Below are 17870 nucleotides of genomic sequence, written 5' to 3'. Positions count from 1 at the left end.
TCGGTGGCACCAGAGATCCGCTCCTGCTTAGGTTTCCGCCCCGCCGCCCACAACCAGACGGAGGCGGCCCGGAGCCCGTGGGCTCACAGCCCCGCCCGCGCTCAGCTCTCCCGGCCCGCGCGGTCGCCGTCGGCGGAAGTGACGGCAGCGTCGTTGGGGGCGCTCCCGCCCCTTCCGCCCGGCGCCCCGCCCCGGCCTCTCCGCTCCGCTCTCCCCGCCCCTCCCCCCTCCCCTCTCACGTCCGCTTTCTGTCAGCCTGTCTCCCTCTCCCTTTCCCCCTCTCTCCTTCCTCTGGATTCCTCTCTCGCACCTGAGTACAAGCACCTGTCCGGGCCCGGCTCCGCTCCCTCCTCCCTCCTCCCCCTCCCTCCCTCCCCGCCCCGGCCGGAAGGCTCCGGCCCCGACAGCGGGAGCCTCGCGGCTGCGTCACCGCCGCTCCCCCAGACAAGATGGACACCGCCGAGGAAGGTAAGCGGCGGCGCCCGCGCCCTTGCACCGGCGCCCGGGTTCGGGCCAGGCCCGCGCCCCGGCCGCGGAACTCGAGGCAGGCGGCTGGCCCCGGGCGGCGCGGCTGGGGGCGCCTCCCCTTGGGGCGGGGGCGCGCGGTGACAGCGGTGAGGCTGACGCCTGAGGCCGTTTGCCCGCCGCGCTCGGCGCGAGGGGCGGCGGGCCGCGGGGGGGAGCGGAAGGTGACCCCTCGGCGCCCCCCGCCGTTTCCCGCCCGTGCCCACGGAGGGCGGGGACCCGCCGGGGTTTGGGGCTTCGGGCCGAGGGAATCGGGGACGGCGTGGCCTCCCCGCCCCCTCCGTCCCCTTAGTCCTGGGGGGACACGCAGTGGTCGCTGCTCGAAGTATGGGGGCGTATTGCACGCCCTTCCCCCACCCGGTTTTGTCTTTCTTATTGTCGTTTCGCCTATTGCTGCTGTGCAGGCCCTACCCCCTGACAACAAAACTTCTTTGTTGACTCTGAAACTTCGCGAAAAATGCCCCGCCAGGTGACGGCTAAGTGCAGTGGACTGAGCCCTGTTTAAGAACCTTGCCCTCTGCGTCCCTGCTCCAAATAATTTGTTTACTAAACGTGGAAGAGTAAGGTCCAACGAGGTTATTAGGAGGAGGGAGGTTGCTTAGAATTCTTTTGTTTTGGTGTAGTTTGTTTTGTGTTGAATCCCTGACACCAGTAAGCAGGGTTTTCTGTGCTTTGTTTTGTGGGTGCGTGTGTTTCGGATATGGTTGTTTTGGAACAAGCTAACCCTTGTAAACTGAATACAGAAGGTATAAACATCTCTTGAGTATTTAAATGCATTTGCTTATCCACCGAAGGTAGGTTATTTTAAAGCGCTTTTATCTTTTCAGAATCTATCAAATAATTTTGTGAGTCTGTAGAGGAAATTAGTAAATTAACCTGTCTCTTGATGGTTTGGTTATCAGTGAAGATACATTTATGCCTTGGGTGTATTTATGTGGGGATATGTCTTTCAATCTTAATGGATCGCGATTTTGGTGGTTTTAGATGAAAATCATGGAATCCTGCCATGGTGTGCAATAGTGAATAATACAAGTTTGATATTGTCTATATATGTAATGGGTTGGTAGATCTCGATTTCTCATTTTTTAAATAAGTCTTTCCTTAGATAATAAGAACCTCAACCGTAATGACGTTTGTGTGTGACCGTTTACAAAGCATACTCACATGCATTTATATTTGATCTTTCATAGTAGCCCCAGCGGGTGGGTAGGTAGTAATATCTTTTACAGATGTGGAAATTCAGGCTTAGTTATTTTAACAGCTTGTCCAAGTTTCACACGCAAGTAAGAGATTTGAACCTAGATATTCTGATTACAAGTAGTTTTCCTTTCATTATGTCTCAGTTGTGTTTATTATACACAGTGAGTGAAAGCTGGTCGCTGCAGGAGACTCCCTTGGAAAAAATAGTAAAGTGAAACTGCTGAGAGGTTAGGAATTACTTTGTTTTTGACAGATAGTCCCTGTATGCAAATTTTCATCTGCATAGATTTCAGGTCATTTTGGATTCACATTTTAATGACTCAATCTAGTAAGGCAAGTATTTATTTATCACGATGTGTGCTGGCATATTACATTAAATTCCATTCTTTGAGCCTGGGCACTTAGTACTTGCGTACATTACGGTGCTGTAGTTAGTGGAAACTCAGGGATTGCAGAATATGAGTTTATATGGAATCATGAAAGAAAGATTTTCAGTGTACTTCTAATGCTTAAACATTTTTTTCCTTGTAAAATTATGATCAGAGTAAGGTATTAATGATTTTTATTTATTGACTTCAATAGTTTCCTATTGAAGTAACTAACTGAGCACATGTGTATGGCATATATTTTGCTAAACATTTTATACACATCTCATTAGATTCTCTCAGTATTTTAAGGTAGGCAATATCCACTCTTTATGGAGAGGAAATGGAGGGTTGGTAGTGTTAGTGACTTGCCTAAGGTCGTGCAGGGAGCAAGGTCAGAGGTAAGATTCAGGCTCGGGTCTGTCAGACCCTATGGTTAAAATAGATAAAATAACTTATTTTTGTCACTGCCTTTATAGGATGAATCATTTACATATTTTGACAGAAGCTTTTTTTGCATTTGTTTTATGAAACTATTAGTCATGAAATGAAAGTGAATTTTAATACTTCTCATGCTAACTTTTGCTAAATTCCAAATCAGAAGACTTCTGAAATTTTCAAAATTAAATTTAAATTTAACTTGACAAAACATGAAAGGGAGGATTACAGAGGATTTCATGATAAAGTGAAGAACAGCTTGGAAACAACGGCTCTATTTGCTACATTGGTTATTACAGATTATTTCTTAAATTGAAAAAATGCAGATGGGTTTTTTTATCTGATTACAAAAGAAACAGGTTTTTTTTGGGTAGGAGACTTAGTAAAAATGAAATAAAATTACAAAAATATGTAAAGAAAATTAAATTTAAAAAATTGTCACCTATTGTTAAAAACATCGATAATGTTATTTACTTTTCTATTTTTTTCTGAGCCAACAGGCTAAGAATGTTATTAAAATACCAACCATACAAGTAGAGTGTAACTCTTCCCACTCTTAAAAATATCGTCTTGCTTTTCTCCAGGGTACCATATGTGATGTTATATTATAATGCTCAGAATGTTTTATATTTGTAGTAAACAGTATTGAATTCTGTTAGAAAATTGGTTATTTTCCAGATGGATTTTGGCTCTTCATTTTAAGTGCTAGATTTTAAAGATCTCTAAAAAGTGTTTGGTGCGTTAAATTTTATTTTTGTAAAATCAACAGGTTTATAATCCATTCTTATTACACAGGATAAATGAATCATTCATATTGTTCGTATGTAGTTTGTATGAGTGTAGATAGGTTTTATAAACTGTTACCATCAAGTCTTTAAACTTCAGAGGATACCTTAGGTATGCAGCTTCTTCATTTTATGGATTAGGAATCTGATCCTGCAATGCACTGAGATTTTTCAGTTTCAGGGAAAAAAAATCTGTCTTTTGTTCAAGGATATACATTTTTTTTTTAAAAGATTTTATTTATTTATTCGACAGAGATAGAGACAGCCAGCGAGAGAGGGAACACAAGCAGGGGGAGTGGGAGAGGAAGAAGCAGGCTCATATCGGAGGAGCCTGATGTGGGGCTCGATCCCATAATGCCGGGATCACGCCCTGAGCCGAAGGCAGACACTTAACCACTGTGCCACCCAGGCGCCCCAAGGATATACATTTTTTAAAAGGGAAAACACTACACTGTTGGAATAGATGTTGCAAGCAAGTATTGATGTATGAAACCCTCATGAAGATATTAAATACATTTTGCCATAGTAGAGTGTTCTCATTTCAGTCCAGTGATACAGACCTGATTTTTAAAAAAATTTTGCTAAATCACTCCTTACTCTAGCAAAACATAATACAAAATCTCATCAGTAATATTTTATGGAGTGCCAAAGCAGTTACTCTTTATGCTTTATGAGACATACTGGGAAGGTATGGAGTTGAAGTGTATTGCTGTTGACCATGTTCTGTATTTACTATGGTAAAACCTGAGGTGACACAGATTTGGAAGAAATGAGTTAGAAGGATGGGAAGTTGTCAGGACCAGACAGCTAGTTATCATCTTTCTAGAACCACATGGTCTTTCATCTCTGCTTTCAGACATGTCTGCTTCATTCTTCTCACCATGGATCAACTTTCACTGCTCTGGCACGCTTATGACCACCAAGCAGACATGCACTTATTTGACAAATGCTTACTGAGCACCTGTTACAGGCCAGGCACTATTTTATGCACTTGGGCTAGGCAGGGAACAAAATAGACAAAATTCCTTATTTCATTGAGTTTACATTCTTTTGGCTTGGTAGGGGAGGAAGGGAAGACAGAAAATAAATTATATGGCATAACTGGAAGGTTCTAAATGCTGTGGAGAACAGTAAATTTGTAGGGAATAGGAGTGCCAGGATAGGAGGATGGCCTTGCAGTTTTAAATGTGGCAGTGAAGGAAGGCTTCACTGAGAAGGAACAAAGTAAGAGAGGGAGTTAGATATACCCTGTGGGCAGAGCATTCTAGGCAGAGACAATAGCCAGTGTAAAATCTTTTAAGATGGGAGTAGGCTGGGAATGTTTAAGTAATAACCAGGAGACCTGTGTAGCTGCAGTGGAGTGAAAGAGTTGGGCAAAGAGTAAGTAAAATGTGAGGTCAAAAAGATCCTGGGGCCAAAAGTTATCTCCTCCACTGTTGAACTAGAATGAATACCTTCTCGGCTAGAATGCTGTGAGTGATTAATGTTGGGCTACCTGGGTATTCTCTTCCAGACCAGGCTTATTTTAGTTGGGCTTTACTTCTCTCCTGTAAAGACATGAAGATCGCTTATTTTTATTATAATAGGTAAAATGGAAAGAGTTCTTAAAAAGAGAACAGGAAATAAGACCCCAAGGGAAAACTTACTAATTCAGACTGTATTTTAGAATGCTATTGCAGTGGGCAAGGCAAGATATTACAGCAGTTTAAGTTCAGGCAGTGGAAGTGGAAAGAATGAGAAAGAAACAACAGATCAGGGTCGAATTAATAGAATATAGTGATTGATGAGGTGATATAGGGAGGAGGATTTGAAAATGATTTCTCGTTTAGTTTCATTAGCTCTGAATGGGAAGAGTTAAATTCAGTTTTGGATATTGTATTTGTAATGGCTGCCGTAACAAAGTACCACCAACTGGGTGGCTTCCACAATAGAAAGTTATTTTCTCACAGTTCTTGAGGCCAGAAGTTTGAGATAAAGTTATCTGCAGGGCTGGTTTCTTCTGAGGCTTCTATCCTTGGCTTGCAGATTTTTGTCTTCTTCCTGTGTCTCTATATGGTTTTCTCTCTTTGCACGTCTGTGTCCTAATAATCTCTTTTTACAAAGGCACCTCATGTTGAATTAGGGCCCACCCTAATGACTTTATCTTTAATTTAATTACATCCTTAAAGATTTTGTCTACAAATACAGTCATTCTGAGGTTCTAGGAGTTAGGGCATCAATATATGAGTTTTGGTGGGGCACCTGGTGACTCAGTCAGTTAAGGGTCTGCCTTTGGCTCAGGTCGTGATCCCAAGGTCTCAGGGGTCCTGGGATTGAGCCCCGTGTCCTGTGTCATTGGGCCTCCTGCTTAGAGGGGTGTCTCCTTCTACCTCTCCCTCTGCTCTTTCCCCCACTTATGCTTGTGTGCTTTTTTCCTAATAAACACACACACACCCACCCACACACACACGTGAATTTTGGTGAGCTGGTGGAAACAACACTATTCAGTGCATAACAGACATGGTGAGTTCTTGAAGGCTTGGAAGACATTGAAACATTTTCTGTATGCTCATTTCTTGTAACAACTTCATTATAATCTTTTACTTTTCTCTCTCTCTTCCGTACCCCCACTTGTGTATTTTTTTAATGATAGGTTAACAAGGTATAATTTACATACAATCAGATCTAGTATTTTCAGTGTAAAGTTCTGTTATAGCACTTTTGAGGTAAAAGATTTGGAGATTCCTTGTCTTTTTTTTTCTTCTTCTCCATTTATCAGATATCAAATACCTGCTATGTACTTAGGCCACGTGTCAAGTGTGTTTCCTGCGTGAATTTCATTTCCCCCACTCTTAGCCATTTCAAAGTTCCTTAGAGGCACTTTTATTAAATGGACCAGTTTGAAGACCATTGCTCTTGGGATTCCTTTATACTTTTAAATGCTGAAGACCTACAGGACTTTTGTTTATGTAGAGGATGTCTTTTTAGTCTATTAGAAATGAAAACAGAACTTTAAATGCAATACATATTAACAAAAATAACTTAATGATAAATGTATTTTCTAAGACAAAATTTTAGTGAGAAGAGGAGCATTGTTTTAATTTTTTGCCAATCTTTTTTATGTCTGGATTGTTAGAAGACCATTGGATTCACATCTCTGCCCCTGCAATTACTCTTGCGATATGTTTTGGTTTAAAGTGTATGAAGAAGGTTGGGTTTTACACAGATAATTTGAGAAAGGGAGGTGTATTTTCAGGTAATTTTTGATGTCCTTTGATACTATGCTAAAATTCGACAAGTGGTAGTTTCTTTAAGCCGTATTACATCTGAAAGCATATACATCACCTTTTAAAAATTAAATCAACCTAAATTAAAATCCATTGGTTTGATGGCTCAGAATAGTCCAGAAATAGACTTATACATGTGTGAACAGTTGATTTTTGACCAAGGTACAAAAGCAGTTCCGTGGAGAAAGTATTGTTTTTCAACAAATGGTGCTGGAATAATTGACTATCCATAAGCAAAAAATGACTTTTGAGCCATACCTTCCACCATATACTAAAATTAACTCAGAGGGATGTTAGACCTAAATAAAAAACCTAACTGAAACTTTTAGAAGAAAATATAGGAGAAAACCTTTGTGATCTTGGGTTAGGCTGAGATTTCTTGGCTGTAACACTAAAAGCATGATCTGTATAAGAAGAAATTGATAAATTGGATGGCATCAAAATTCACAACTTCTGCTCTTTGAAAGACACTGTTAAGAGGTGAAGATCGGCCACAGAAAATGTTTGCAACTGTCTATCTGATAAAGGACTTATTGGAGTATGTTAAAAAAAAAAACCTCTTAAAACTCAATAAGAAAACGAATGACACAGTTTAAGAGAGGCCCAAAGATTTGGACACTTCTCCAGAGAATATATGCACATGGCTAATAAGCATATGAAAAGATGCTGAGCATCACTGGTCATTAGGTACATGCAAATCAAAACCACAGTGAAGTAATTCACACCCACTGGGATGACTATAATCAAAACTACAGATAGATAATCAGTATTGGCCAGGATGTGGAGAAATTGGAACCTTTATTCATTGCTGGTGTGAATGTAAAATAGAGTGTGGTTGGTTAACCTCAAAAAGTTACAGTTTCCATATGACCCAGCATTTCCATTACCAGGTATATACCTAGGATAGTTCAGAATATATCTTCACACCCCACTGTGTATCAACTGATGAATGGATAAGCAAAATATATCTGTAAATAAAGTGGAATGTTATTTGGCAATACAAAAGAATGAAATACTGGTATATATTATAACTTCGTTGAACCTCATAAACATTGTGCTAAGTGAAAGAAACTGGTCAGGAAACACCACATTTTATATGATCCAAATTATGGCTCAAATAGGCAAATCTATGTAAAGAGAAAGAATGGGGAATGACTGTTAATAGTTACAAGGTTACTTTTGGGGATGATGATGTTAAAAAATTAGATTGTGGTAATGGTTGCATCACTCTGTAATACATTAAAAGCCTTTGAATTGTATACTTTAGTTGTTGAGCTTTATAGTATGTATATTTCAATAAAGCTGTTAAAAAGAACTGCAATGAGATATCATCACTACATACCTATTAGAATGAATGAAATTATAGAGTATGACCATACCAAATGTTGGTCAGAATGTGGAACAACAGGAACTTTTATATACTGCTGGAATGAAAACTGGTACAACCACTTTGGAAATCATTGTAGCAGTTTCTTAAAAAGTGAAATGTGTAATCAACATATGATCCAGCCATAGTACTGGTAGGGACTTACTAAGAGAAATGAATGCATACAAACTCTTGTATGTGAGTTTTATTTGTAAAATCCTAAAACTTGAACCAACCCAAATGCCTTTCAACAAATGAATGAATAAACAAATTATGATACACCTATACAATAGAATACTAGTCTGTGATGAAAAGAAATGAACTGTTGATACACACAGCAACATACATGAATCTCAAAATAATTATAAGTAAAAGAAGCCAGAGTATGTCCCACTTACATAGAACTCTAGAAAACGCAAATTAATCCACAGTACTAGAATGCAGATTGATAGTTGTCTAGGAATGGGACTGAGAGAAGGGTGGGATGGAGAGATTATCAAGGGACCTGAGTTAATTTTGGTGGTAGTAGATATGTTCATTATCTTAACTGTGGTGACAGTTTTATCATTGACAGGCTTATCAAGCGATAACCCATTAAGTGCATTTTATTGCATGTCATTGATTCCCCAGTAAACCTATTTTTTTAAAAAAAGATTTTGAGAGAGAGAAAGAGAGTGTGCACACACAGAGGCGAGTGAGAGGGAGAAGCAGACTCCTTGCTGAGCAGGGAGCCCCACGTGGGGCTTGATCAGAGGATCCTGAGATCGTGACCTGAGCAGAAGGCAGATGCTTAATCGACTGAGCCACCCAGGTGCTCCCCCAATAAAGCTATTTTTAAAAATCCATTGGTGTTTTTTTTTACTCATGCATGGTTTTGTAACATCAGGTATTGGTCTTTTGGTAGATACTCGATCATTGAGTTATGCAGACCTTCCAAATGTTGACACATTTCATGTGTATTATAAAAGCTTACATTTATTAACATCTCTACCTGTCTCATCTTGAAAAGCCTTTTAGGTATTGGGGACACTGTCATGCTCATTGTGGTGGATACAAGTTTTCTAAAATCCTAATTTTTCTTGAAAGTTTGATTTTTATCATTGGCAGCAAATATTGTCAGTTGTTTTCCTTGGCTCCTAGGCTCACTTCATTCTTTTGTGATAAAACTAATCTAACAATGAAACATCTATCAACTCTAAGGAAAGATTACTCAGATCTGTCTGAATGACTTGTTTTTGTTTTTTTCAGTTTTTTTAGCCATGGTAAAAATGATGTTTTTAACAAACAAAAACAGCTAGTTCAGCTGGTAACTGAAGAATTGTACAAAGTACTTTTTCTTTTCCTTTCTTTCTTTTTTTTTTTTTTAAAGATTTTATTTATTTATTTGACAGAGACAGCCAGCGAGAGAGGGAACACAAGCAGGGGGAGTGGGAGAGGAAGAAGCAGGCTCCCAGCAGAGGAGCCTGATGTGGGGCTCGATCCCAGAATGCTGGGATCATGCCCTGAGCCGAAGGCAGACGCTTAACGACTGCACCACCCAGGCGCCCCACAAAGTACTTTTTCTTGAGGCAGCCGTTGCTTTTGAGCTCAATTCCAGGAGTGAGCCCACACTCCCTGTATCTTCCAGTTCTAAAACTTCTGATTGGTTCTTCTTTAAATCTTCTGTTTTTTTGCAGTCTTGATCTAGTGAAGAGACAGACAACACAGAGTAAGTTAACCAGAGGAAGTTGAATTACTAAGCTATGGCAAGAGGGTAGCTGTAGAGATGTAAAGAATACTGTAAAGGGTACCTGGGCAAGTATCCAAATGGGGACAGACTTGAAAGAGGTAGGGCTACAGTTGCCGTTTAGACATCAGTGGAGGAGTGTGGAGTTGTCCAGTGCTAGTCCACAGTTTCTGAGCTAGCAGGAAATAATCCTCCAGGGTGCAGGAGAGCCAAAGTTGTTGGATGGGCATGTGGGGGGAGTTGGATACCACTGTTGGGTACAGGGCTGGAGTGTCTTGGGTTCTTATCAGTAGGGTTGTGAAAAGGTGGTCATTATGACTAACCTAGTGACAGTGCAGCAGGAGCCAGAAAACCACGTCCGTCCTTCCTCCTGTGTTGTCCCTCCAGCATCTTGTACTGACAAATTTGTTTTAAAAAAATGTTTCGAGGGGCGCCTGGGTGGCACAGCGGTTAAGCGTCTGCCTTCGGCTCAGGGCGTGATCCCGGCATTATGGGATCGAGCCCCACGTCAGGCTCTTCCGCTATGAGCCTGCTTCTTTCTCTCCCACTCCCCCTGCTTGTGTTCCCTTTCTCGCTGGCTGTCTCTATCTCTGTCTAATAAAATTAAATCTTTAAAAAAAAAAATGTTTCGAGTTCATTCTCTTACCACTGGACAGGTGCTGAAGGACAGATTTGGAACTGAGGTGAAATATGTTGATACCTGGCACACCCTTCGGGTAACTGTTGGAGCCACTGTCTGTGCTGAACTTGCAGATGCCCACTGCTCCTGGCAAAATCACCACGGGGAGGGGGCGGGGGGGAGGGGGCGCCTGGTTGGCTCAGTTGGAAGAGCTTATAATGCTTGATCCCGGGTTTGTGAGTTCAAGCCACACGTTGGGTGTAGAGATTAAATAAAACTTGAAAAAAGAATCACCACCATGATCTCTGTAACTACTGCAGGAGTTTAAAGCACCTGCAGTTAGCTGCCACTGCTGTTTTTAGAGCCAGAAGTAGAAAATTTTCCCACTAAAGTGCTTCTTGTTGACTCAGTGCAACTCAAGCCTAGTCAGCAAAGAGGCCAAAAAAATGTAGTTTTCAGGCTTTCAGGAGCAGCAGTACAGATAAATGTTAAGTTTGTAATTACCAGTAATCTGGAGAGATAAGAAAATAAACTTTGGGATACATATAGAATTGGGACTTTATGTTTGCAAGACCTAATTAGCACATGCGTATTTTTTTATAGGTAGTTTTTTTCTTGTAGTTGTAAAAGTAGCAATGAAGCACTAGAAACTTTGGGGAAAGAAGGCAGGAAAATCACCCATGTTCTCATCTGACCAATTATAATGGCTATTTTTTTTCATATTTTCTCTTTTAGGCTATTTTGATGTTTTTACCTGGTAGGAAGTACGTGTGTATTCTGTTCATTTTTTATCTTTGCTTTGCTTATTTAACATTATGCATTTTTCCATGTTCTGTGTAGTGAGTGTACCCCAATTTAGATACCCACTCCCCTGGTTTTAGGTATGTAGGTTATTTACAGACATTTTGAGTAATGTTTTTCAATCATATGTTCTTAATATTTACTTACTGTGATCATAGCTACTAACTGTAAAAATTTTTATTCGTAATCAGATATTAAAATCCTTTGTTACTTCGGCCAAATGAATCAAGGCCAACAGTAACTGTCATAATTCATGTTAATGGTGTACCCTTGATATGATGTGATGAAAATGGCACTTTGCCTTTGACCTTTTCTTCCCTCAAAGCCATAGCCCCATTCTAGTCATGGGTGAAACATGAGACAAATTCTGATAGGGGGCGTCCTACAAGATACTGGCCAGTACTCCTTAAAATGACCAAAGTAATCAAAAACAAAGCCTGAAAAACTGCCAGAGCCAAGAGAAACTGTCTTAGCAAAGCTAAGGAGACATAGCAACTAAATATCAGGTGGATTTTGGAACAACAACAAAAAAGGACATTAGGTAAAGACTAAGGAAATCTGAATAAACTGGATTTTAGTTAATGATGTGTGAATATTGGCTCAGTACGTTTAACAAAAGTACCTTGCTAATGTAGATGTTAATAATAGGAGATACTGGGTGCTGTGCGTATGGGAACACTGCACTATCTTCTCAGATTTCTGTAGATGTAAAATTGTTCTGAAAAATAAAGTCTACTACTAGTAATTAACAATCCTTTATTAAATTATCATCAGAAGGATTATTACCAGAAGGAATGTAGATACACTTTGAAATCTAATGTGGAAAAACTTTCAAGGTAGATAATGACCTAAAAATTATGACATATACCCAAAGCTTTTAGGGTTTTCTTCATCTTTTTTTCATAGTCGGTACTTAGGATATATTTGGTGAGCTGAATTGTTGGCTAGAAAAACGGATGGCATGAGCCAAACCAACATGGGTGTTGACTTCCAACAGCTGGTTCCAACTTGAAAACCTACTCTTACTNCCTCCCCCCCCCCCCCCCCCCCCCCCCGTTTCCTGGGCAGTCTCCTTACTCAGTCACTAAGGATTTGAGATTTTCCATTCAAACAAACAAACAAAAAACCTCCTTTATATTTATTGAGCTAGGCACTGTGCTAGGAACTTTTAAATAAAAGTATGCCTTGTGGAGGTATTAGGTATTCAAATAAAGCAACAAAAGTTACCACAGGATTAAACAGAAAAAATTTGCTTTTGAAAAGCAGGAAGAGCCTGGGGTGATGGAGGGGGGAAAAAAAGAAAAAAGTGGGAAGAGTTTTGCTTTAGTGTTTTTAAGTTGATATGCGTTCATAAAAAGTAAAATGCAATGCTTTTATTTTGGCCTGAGCGAGATTTGTAATTTTACTGCATGTAAATCTGGTGGGAACCTTGTTCTACCTCAGAACTTTATTATTTCAGTTTTAGTAAAGAGCCTCAGGCTGCACTTTTGTGGACACTCTTCTTTTATAACCTTGGTTGTTTTACTCTGTTGAGGTTTTGGGTGGTGGGATTGGTGTTCGTATACAAGATAGGTCTATTCTTTCATTGATGTCTGTGTTGGTGGTAGTTGTGCTTGTTTTAGTCCCCCCCCCCCCCCCCACCTCAAAGCTGCTAAAACCCTTTATGAAACAGGATAGACTAATTTATGTCTTTGTCACAAACTACCCCCAAACCTCAGCAGCAGAAAGCAACAAAAGGTTCCTTTTCTCACTTCATATTATGTCTGCTACAGGAGGGGGAAGATGCTCCTGCTGTGGTCACTTGGAGACCTAGATTGATGGAGGCTCCATCTTAGGGTGTGCTTCCGCAGTCACTGAGGCAGGAAAATGCAGTGTGATGTATTGTGTTCATTAGCTCCCAAAGTTTTCTACCCAGGAGTGATACACATCACTGTAGTTTCTATTTCATTGACTGAAGCAAGTCGCATGTCCGTGTCTAATTTCAGAGGTGGTAGGGAAGTGCAGTCCTACTATTTATCCAGAACATGGAATGCCAGAAATACTTGATGTCCAATGCTGATGATTTCCTCCACAGCCCCACAGCATTAATTCTTATCTGGCTGGATGAAATTAATGTGCTTGCTGGGATACAGTTCAGTATACAACTTCATTAGTGAAGGGAACAGTAATTTCTTTTCATGTCATTATCCTTTCTCATTTGTTCTTATATGTCTATTTATTTATTTATTTTTTAAAGATTTTATTTATTTATTTGGCAGAGAGAGAGACAGCCAGTGAGAGAGGGAACACAAGCAGAGGGAGTAGGAGAGGGAGAAGCAGGCTCCTAGCGGAGGAGCCTGATGTGGGGCTCGATTCCAGGACCCTGGGATCACGCCCTGAGCCAAAGGCCGACGCTTAACCACTGAGCCACCCAGACGCCCCTTATATGTCTATTTAGACAGTACTTAGGAAGTCTTTTTAAAATTAAAGTGTAGTATAAATACACACATATACATCATATATTTATAATTATACACACATCATGTATATATGTATGTATATCCTTTATCCATCTGTTGATGTTGGTGTCCATGAGTTTTTGACAAATGCATAGTCATGTAGCCAGCACATTGAAGGGATGGACTAGTTCAGCCACCTCTCAGATATTGCTGTTCCCTGGCAACCACTGATATATTTCTGTCTTAGTAGTTTTACCTTTTCCAGAATGTCATAAATGGAATCATCTAGAATGTAGCTTTTCCAGTCTGGCTTCTTTTGCTTAACATATAATGCATTTGAGATTTATTCACATTGTTGTATGTATCAGTATTTCATTCCTTTTTATTGCTTAATAGTATTCTGTTGTAGAAAAGAATATTGAATGTACCACAGTTTATTCTCCAGTTGTGGAATGCTTTGATTGGTTGTTTCCATTTTGGAGAAATTATGAATGAAGCCGTTATACAAATTCATACAGGTTTTTGTACAAGCATAAGTTTTTATTTTACTAAGTTAAATACCTAGGAGTATGATTGCTGCATCATATGGTAAGAGTGGTTTTTTTTCCTTTTTGTCATTTTAATCAGTTTGTAGTGGTATCATATCATAAAATTCTTTTATGGTAAAATATACATAACAAAATTTAATAAACCATTTTTAAGCATACAATTCACTGGCATTAAATATAGTCACACTGTTGTGCAACCATCACCATCCTGTTGTGATTTTAACTTCGCTTTGCTAATGACCTCAGCATTTTTTTCATTTGTATACCTTCTTTGGTGAAGTATCTGTTCAAATCTTTTGCTGGTTTTTTTTTTTTTTTTTTTTTTGGACTGTTTTCTTATTGTTAAGACCCCAGTTCGTAAGCTGGACAAAGGACTGAGAAAATTCACAGAGAGAGAACTTGGTAAAATGCGGAAATGTTGGCTTTACTAGTCATTAGCTGCTGTACTACCTAGTTATTTTATCTTTATATTTCAGTGGTGTAATGTGTTCTGCCAGAGGGAGCAGCCTACTGTACAAATGGAAGAATATAATGAAGTTGGAGGAGTAGATAGAAAATATGTATAGAATATTGACATTAAATTGTGAAAAAAATAAAACATTCAAGAAAAGATCATACAAACAAGTTGAAAGAATGAGCAAGTCAAAGGGAGTACTCTTTTGTAATTGGTGTTGTGTTTTAATCCTCATTTCCTCATTAATTTGATTGATAATTTAGTTGGGCCTCAGTAACTAAAATAGAGTTAGCTAATCTAGGTCTGCTTCCCTCTCAGCCTTGGCTGACAGAGGTGGTGTAGGGGCCGTATTTTTTCTCTGTGGTATTTGGCTGGTCTTCAGAGGCATTTATTGTCTGATAATTTCCTGTCTTGCTAGGTTGCCTCTTTCCTGGTCTTTGGCTTTTTGGGGGGAAGTTTGTCTGTTCCCATTGGTGTGTTCAGGTTGTCAGCTTCTCCACCTCCACTATCAGTCCCTAGCATACATAAAACAAAACAAACCCAGAGAACTCACTGGATGTGATTCCTTGGGTCACCAGTTCCCTTGCTGCTTGCCTTTTCTTCACTTTTTAGAGTCTTCTTTTTCTTTTTGTATAATGTCCTGGGCTTTTAGCTGTACTTGGCAGGAGGTATAGGGAGAAGTGTGGCGATTTCATTTGGGCCATTCTCTTCAGTCCTCTTGTAGTCTTGACTGCCTCTTTCCTCTAGAGGTAACTGTGCTGACTTCTAATAATAAATGTTAGTTTTTCCTGTTTGTGAACTTTTTACATGTGGAGTAGGTATTCTTTGTGTCTGAGTTTGTGTGTGTGTGTGTGTGTGTGTGTGTGAGTTCTTCATCACTAAACATCACTATGCAATAAATCCAAATTGTGGTTGTAGTTTTAGTTGGTTTATTCTCATTGCCATATCGTATTCAATTGTGTGAATATACCAGAATTTATCCATTCTGCTGTTGATAGACAGTTTAGTAGTTTCCATTTTGGAGGTGGAGCCCAGTATGGGGCCTGAACCCACAACCCTGAGATCAAGACCTGAGCAGAGATCAAGAGTCGGACGCTCAACTGACTGGGCCATCCAGGTGCCCCCATTTTGGAGGTATTTTTATGGAATAGTGCTGCTATGAACGTTCTTGTACATGTCTTTGAACATAAGTTTATAAAAATACTACACAAATATATACTGTAGACATTATACACATATAAAGTATGTGTATTTTCCCCCAAAACTGATCCACAGAGTTTGTAACTGTTAATAGTTTCTTATGTATCCTTCCAGAAAAAATGTTTAGCTCTGTATACCTATGCTTTGTTTCCGAGTTTTCTACTTGGACATGGATTGGCAGGGAAGAAGCTTCCATTCCTTCCTTGTCCACACACAGATTAGCTAAGGAAATTTAGTTGAGGTTATAGAGTGAGAGCAGGTGCAGCCTTTCACTTTTGGCAGCTTTTCCCAGCTTCCAGTTTCCTAATAAGGTATGACTATGCCCATGGCACAGTCTAAGCAGGGATTGGGGCCTGCTAAACAGCCAAATGTTTGCCTTACAAGTATTGTATAGGTAGGGCTTATCACCTTTCCATTTAGGGTAATATACATGAGGTGCTTTTGAACTCAGTCGCATCTTAATGATGTGGGAAAAAACAGGGTCAGTACTGCAAAAGAGATTAGTGATATTTTTTGGACCAAATTCTGTTTTAAAGTCATTTAGATTAAATGGTTTTAAATTAGAATTGGGTTTTTGGTTGCACACAAAGAGGCGTTTAGGAATGTTGAGACCTATTTAAATCTTACTCTGCTTTCTTCCCCTGATGAAGATATGGCCAGTGAAAGTTTTATCACATTTTTAAAAACATGATCTGTGAAATAAAAATATCTAACATGAGTTTTCAAATTTGTGTGTGTGCGCATGTGCACGCATCTTAAATCACATACTAAGCCTTCTTGCAGAAGAACTTCATTGATAAAATTGGACTTGGTAGTGTCAGTACAATAAAAGTTCAGCTGTGATATTTGTAAATTACATCTTTAACCATGGCTTATTTTTAAAAGTTTTATTATGTAAAAAAATTTTTAAAAAAGATTTTATATATTTACTTAGAGAAGGAGAGCACACAAATGCAAGCGGGTTGGGGGGGTGCAGAGAGAGAGAGAGGAGGAGGGAGAGACAATCTTAAACAGGTTCCACACTCAGTGTGGAGCTGGATGCAGGGCTTGATCTCATGACCCTGAGATCATGACCTGAGCTGAAATCAAGAGTCGGAAGGACGCTTAACTGACTCAGTCACCCAGGTGCCCCTAAAGATTTGATTTGATTGGTTGATTAATTTTCAGAGGTAGAATTTAATGGTTCATAAGTTGCATATAACACCCAGTGCTCATTATATCCCATTCACCCTATCCCCCCACCTACCTACCCTCCAGCAACCCTCAGTTTGTTCCTTATAGTTAAGAGTCTCTTATGATCTGTCTCCCTCTCTGATTTCATCTTATTTTATTTTTCCTTCCCTTCCCCTATGTTCAGCTGTTTTGTTTCTTAAATTCCATATGACTGAAATCATATGGTATTTGTCTTTCTCTGACTGACTTATTTTGCTTAGCATAATACCCTCTAGTTCCATCCATGTAGTTGCAAATGGCAAGATTGCATTCTTTTTGGGGGTATTTTCCATTGTGTATATATTACCACATCCTCTTTATCCATTCATTTGCTCATGGACATCTGGGCTCTTTCCATATTTTAGCTTTTGTGGACATTGCTGCTATAAACATTGGGGTGCAGGTGCCCCTTCAAATCACTATGTTTGTATCATTTGGATAAATACCTAGTAGTGCAGTTGCTGGGTCATTGAGTACCTCTATTTTTAACTTTTTGAGGAACCTCCATGCTGTTTTCCAGGGTGGCTGTACCAGTTTGCATTCCCACCAACAGTGTAAGAGGGTTCCCCTTTTTCCAAAGTCTTGCCAATATCTTTTGTTTCCTGAGTTGTTAATTTTTGCCATTCTGACTGGTGTGATGTGATATCTCATTGTGGTTTTGATTTGTATTTCCCTGATGCCGAGTGATGTTGAGCATTTTTTCAGGTGTCTCTGTTGGCTGTTTGTATGTCTTCTTTGGAGAAATGTCTGCTCATGTCTTCTGCCCACTTCTTGACTGGATTTTTGTTTTTGGGGTATTGAGTTTGGTAAGTTCTTTATAGGTTTTCGATACTACCCCTTATCTAATAAGGCATTTGCAGATATCTTCTCCCATTCTGTAGGTTATCTTTTAGTTTTGTTGACTGTTTCCTTTGCTGTACAAAAGCT

The 17870-nt window shown here is 39.7% G+C and overlaps 1 protein-coding gene across 2 annotated transcripts in view; it reads left to right on the top strand.

Moving 5' to 3' along the window:
* The first annotated feature begins 316 nt into the window (after positions 1 to 316).
* MARCHF6 (membrane associated ring-CH-type finger 6) overlaps positions 317 to 17870 on the top strand; it is a 75903-nt gene continuing 58349 nt past the window's right edge. For both annotated transcript variants that reach the window (XM_040630553.1, XM_040630552.1), the window contains exon 1: positions 317 to 468. In XM_040630553.1, the coding sequence (XP_040486487.1) occupies positions 450 to 468 (19 nt within the window). In that variant the 5' untranslated portion in view covers positions 317 to 449. The remainder of the gene's footprint in view (positions 469 to 17870) is intronic.

Source organism: Ursus maritimus, unplaced genomic scaffold, assembly GCF_017311325.1.
Source record: "Ursus maritimus isolate PB19 unplaced genomic scaffold, ASM1731132v1 scaffold_15, whole genome shotgun sequence".
Lineage (NCBI taxonomy): Eukaryota > Metazoa > Chordata > Mammalia > Carnivora > Ursidae > Ursus > Ursus maritimus.
Note: the sequence above shows the minus strand (reverse complement) of the source record. Positions and strands in the feature narration are given on the sequence as shown.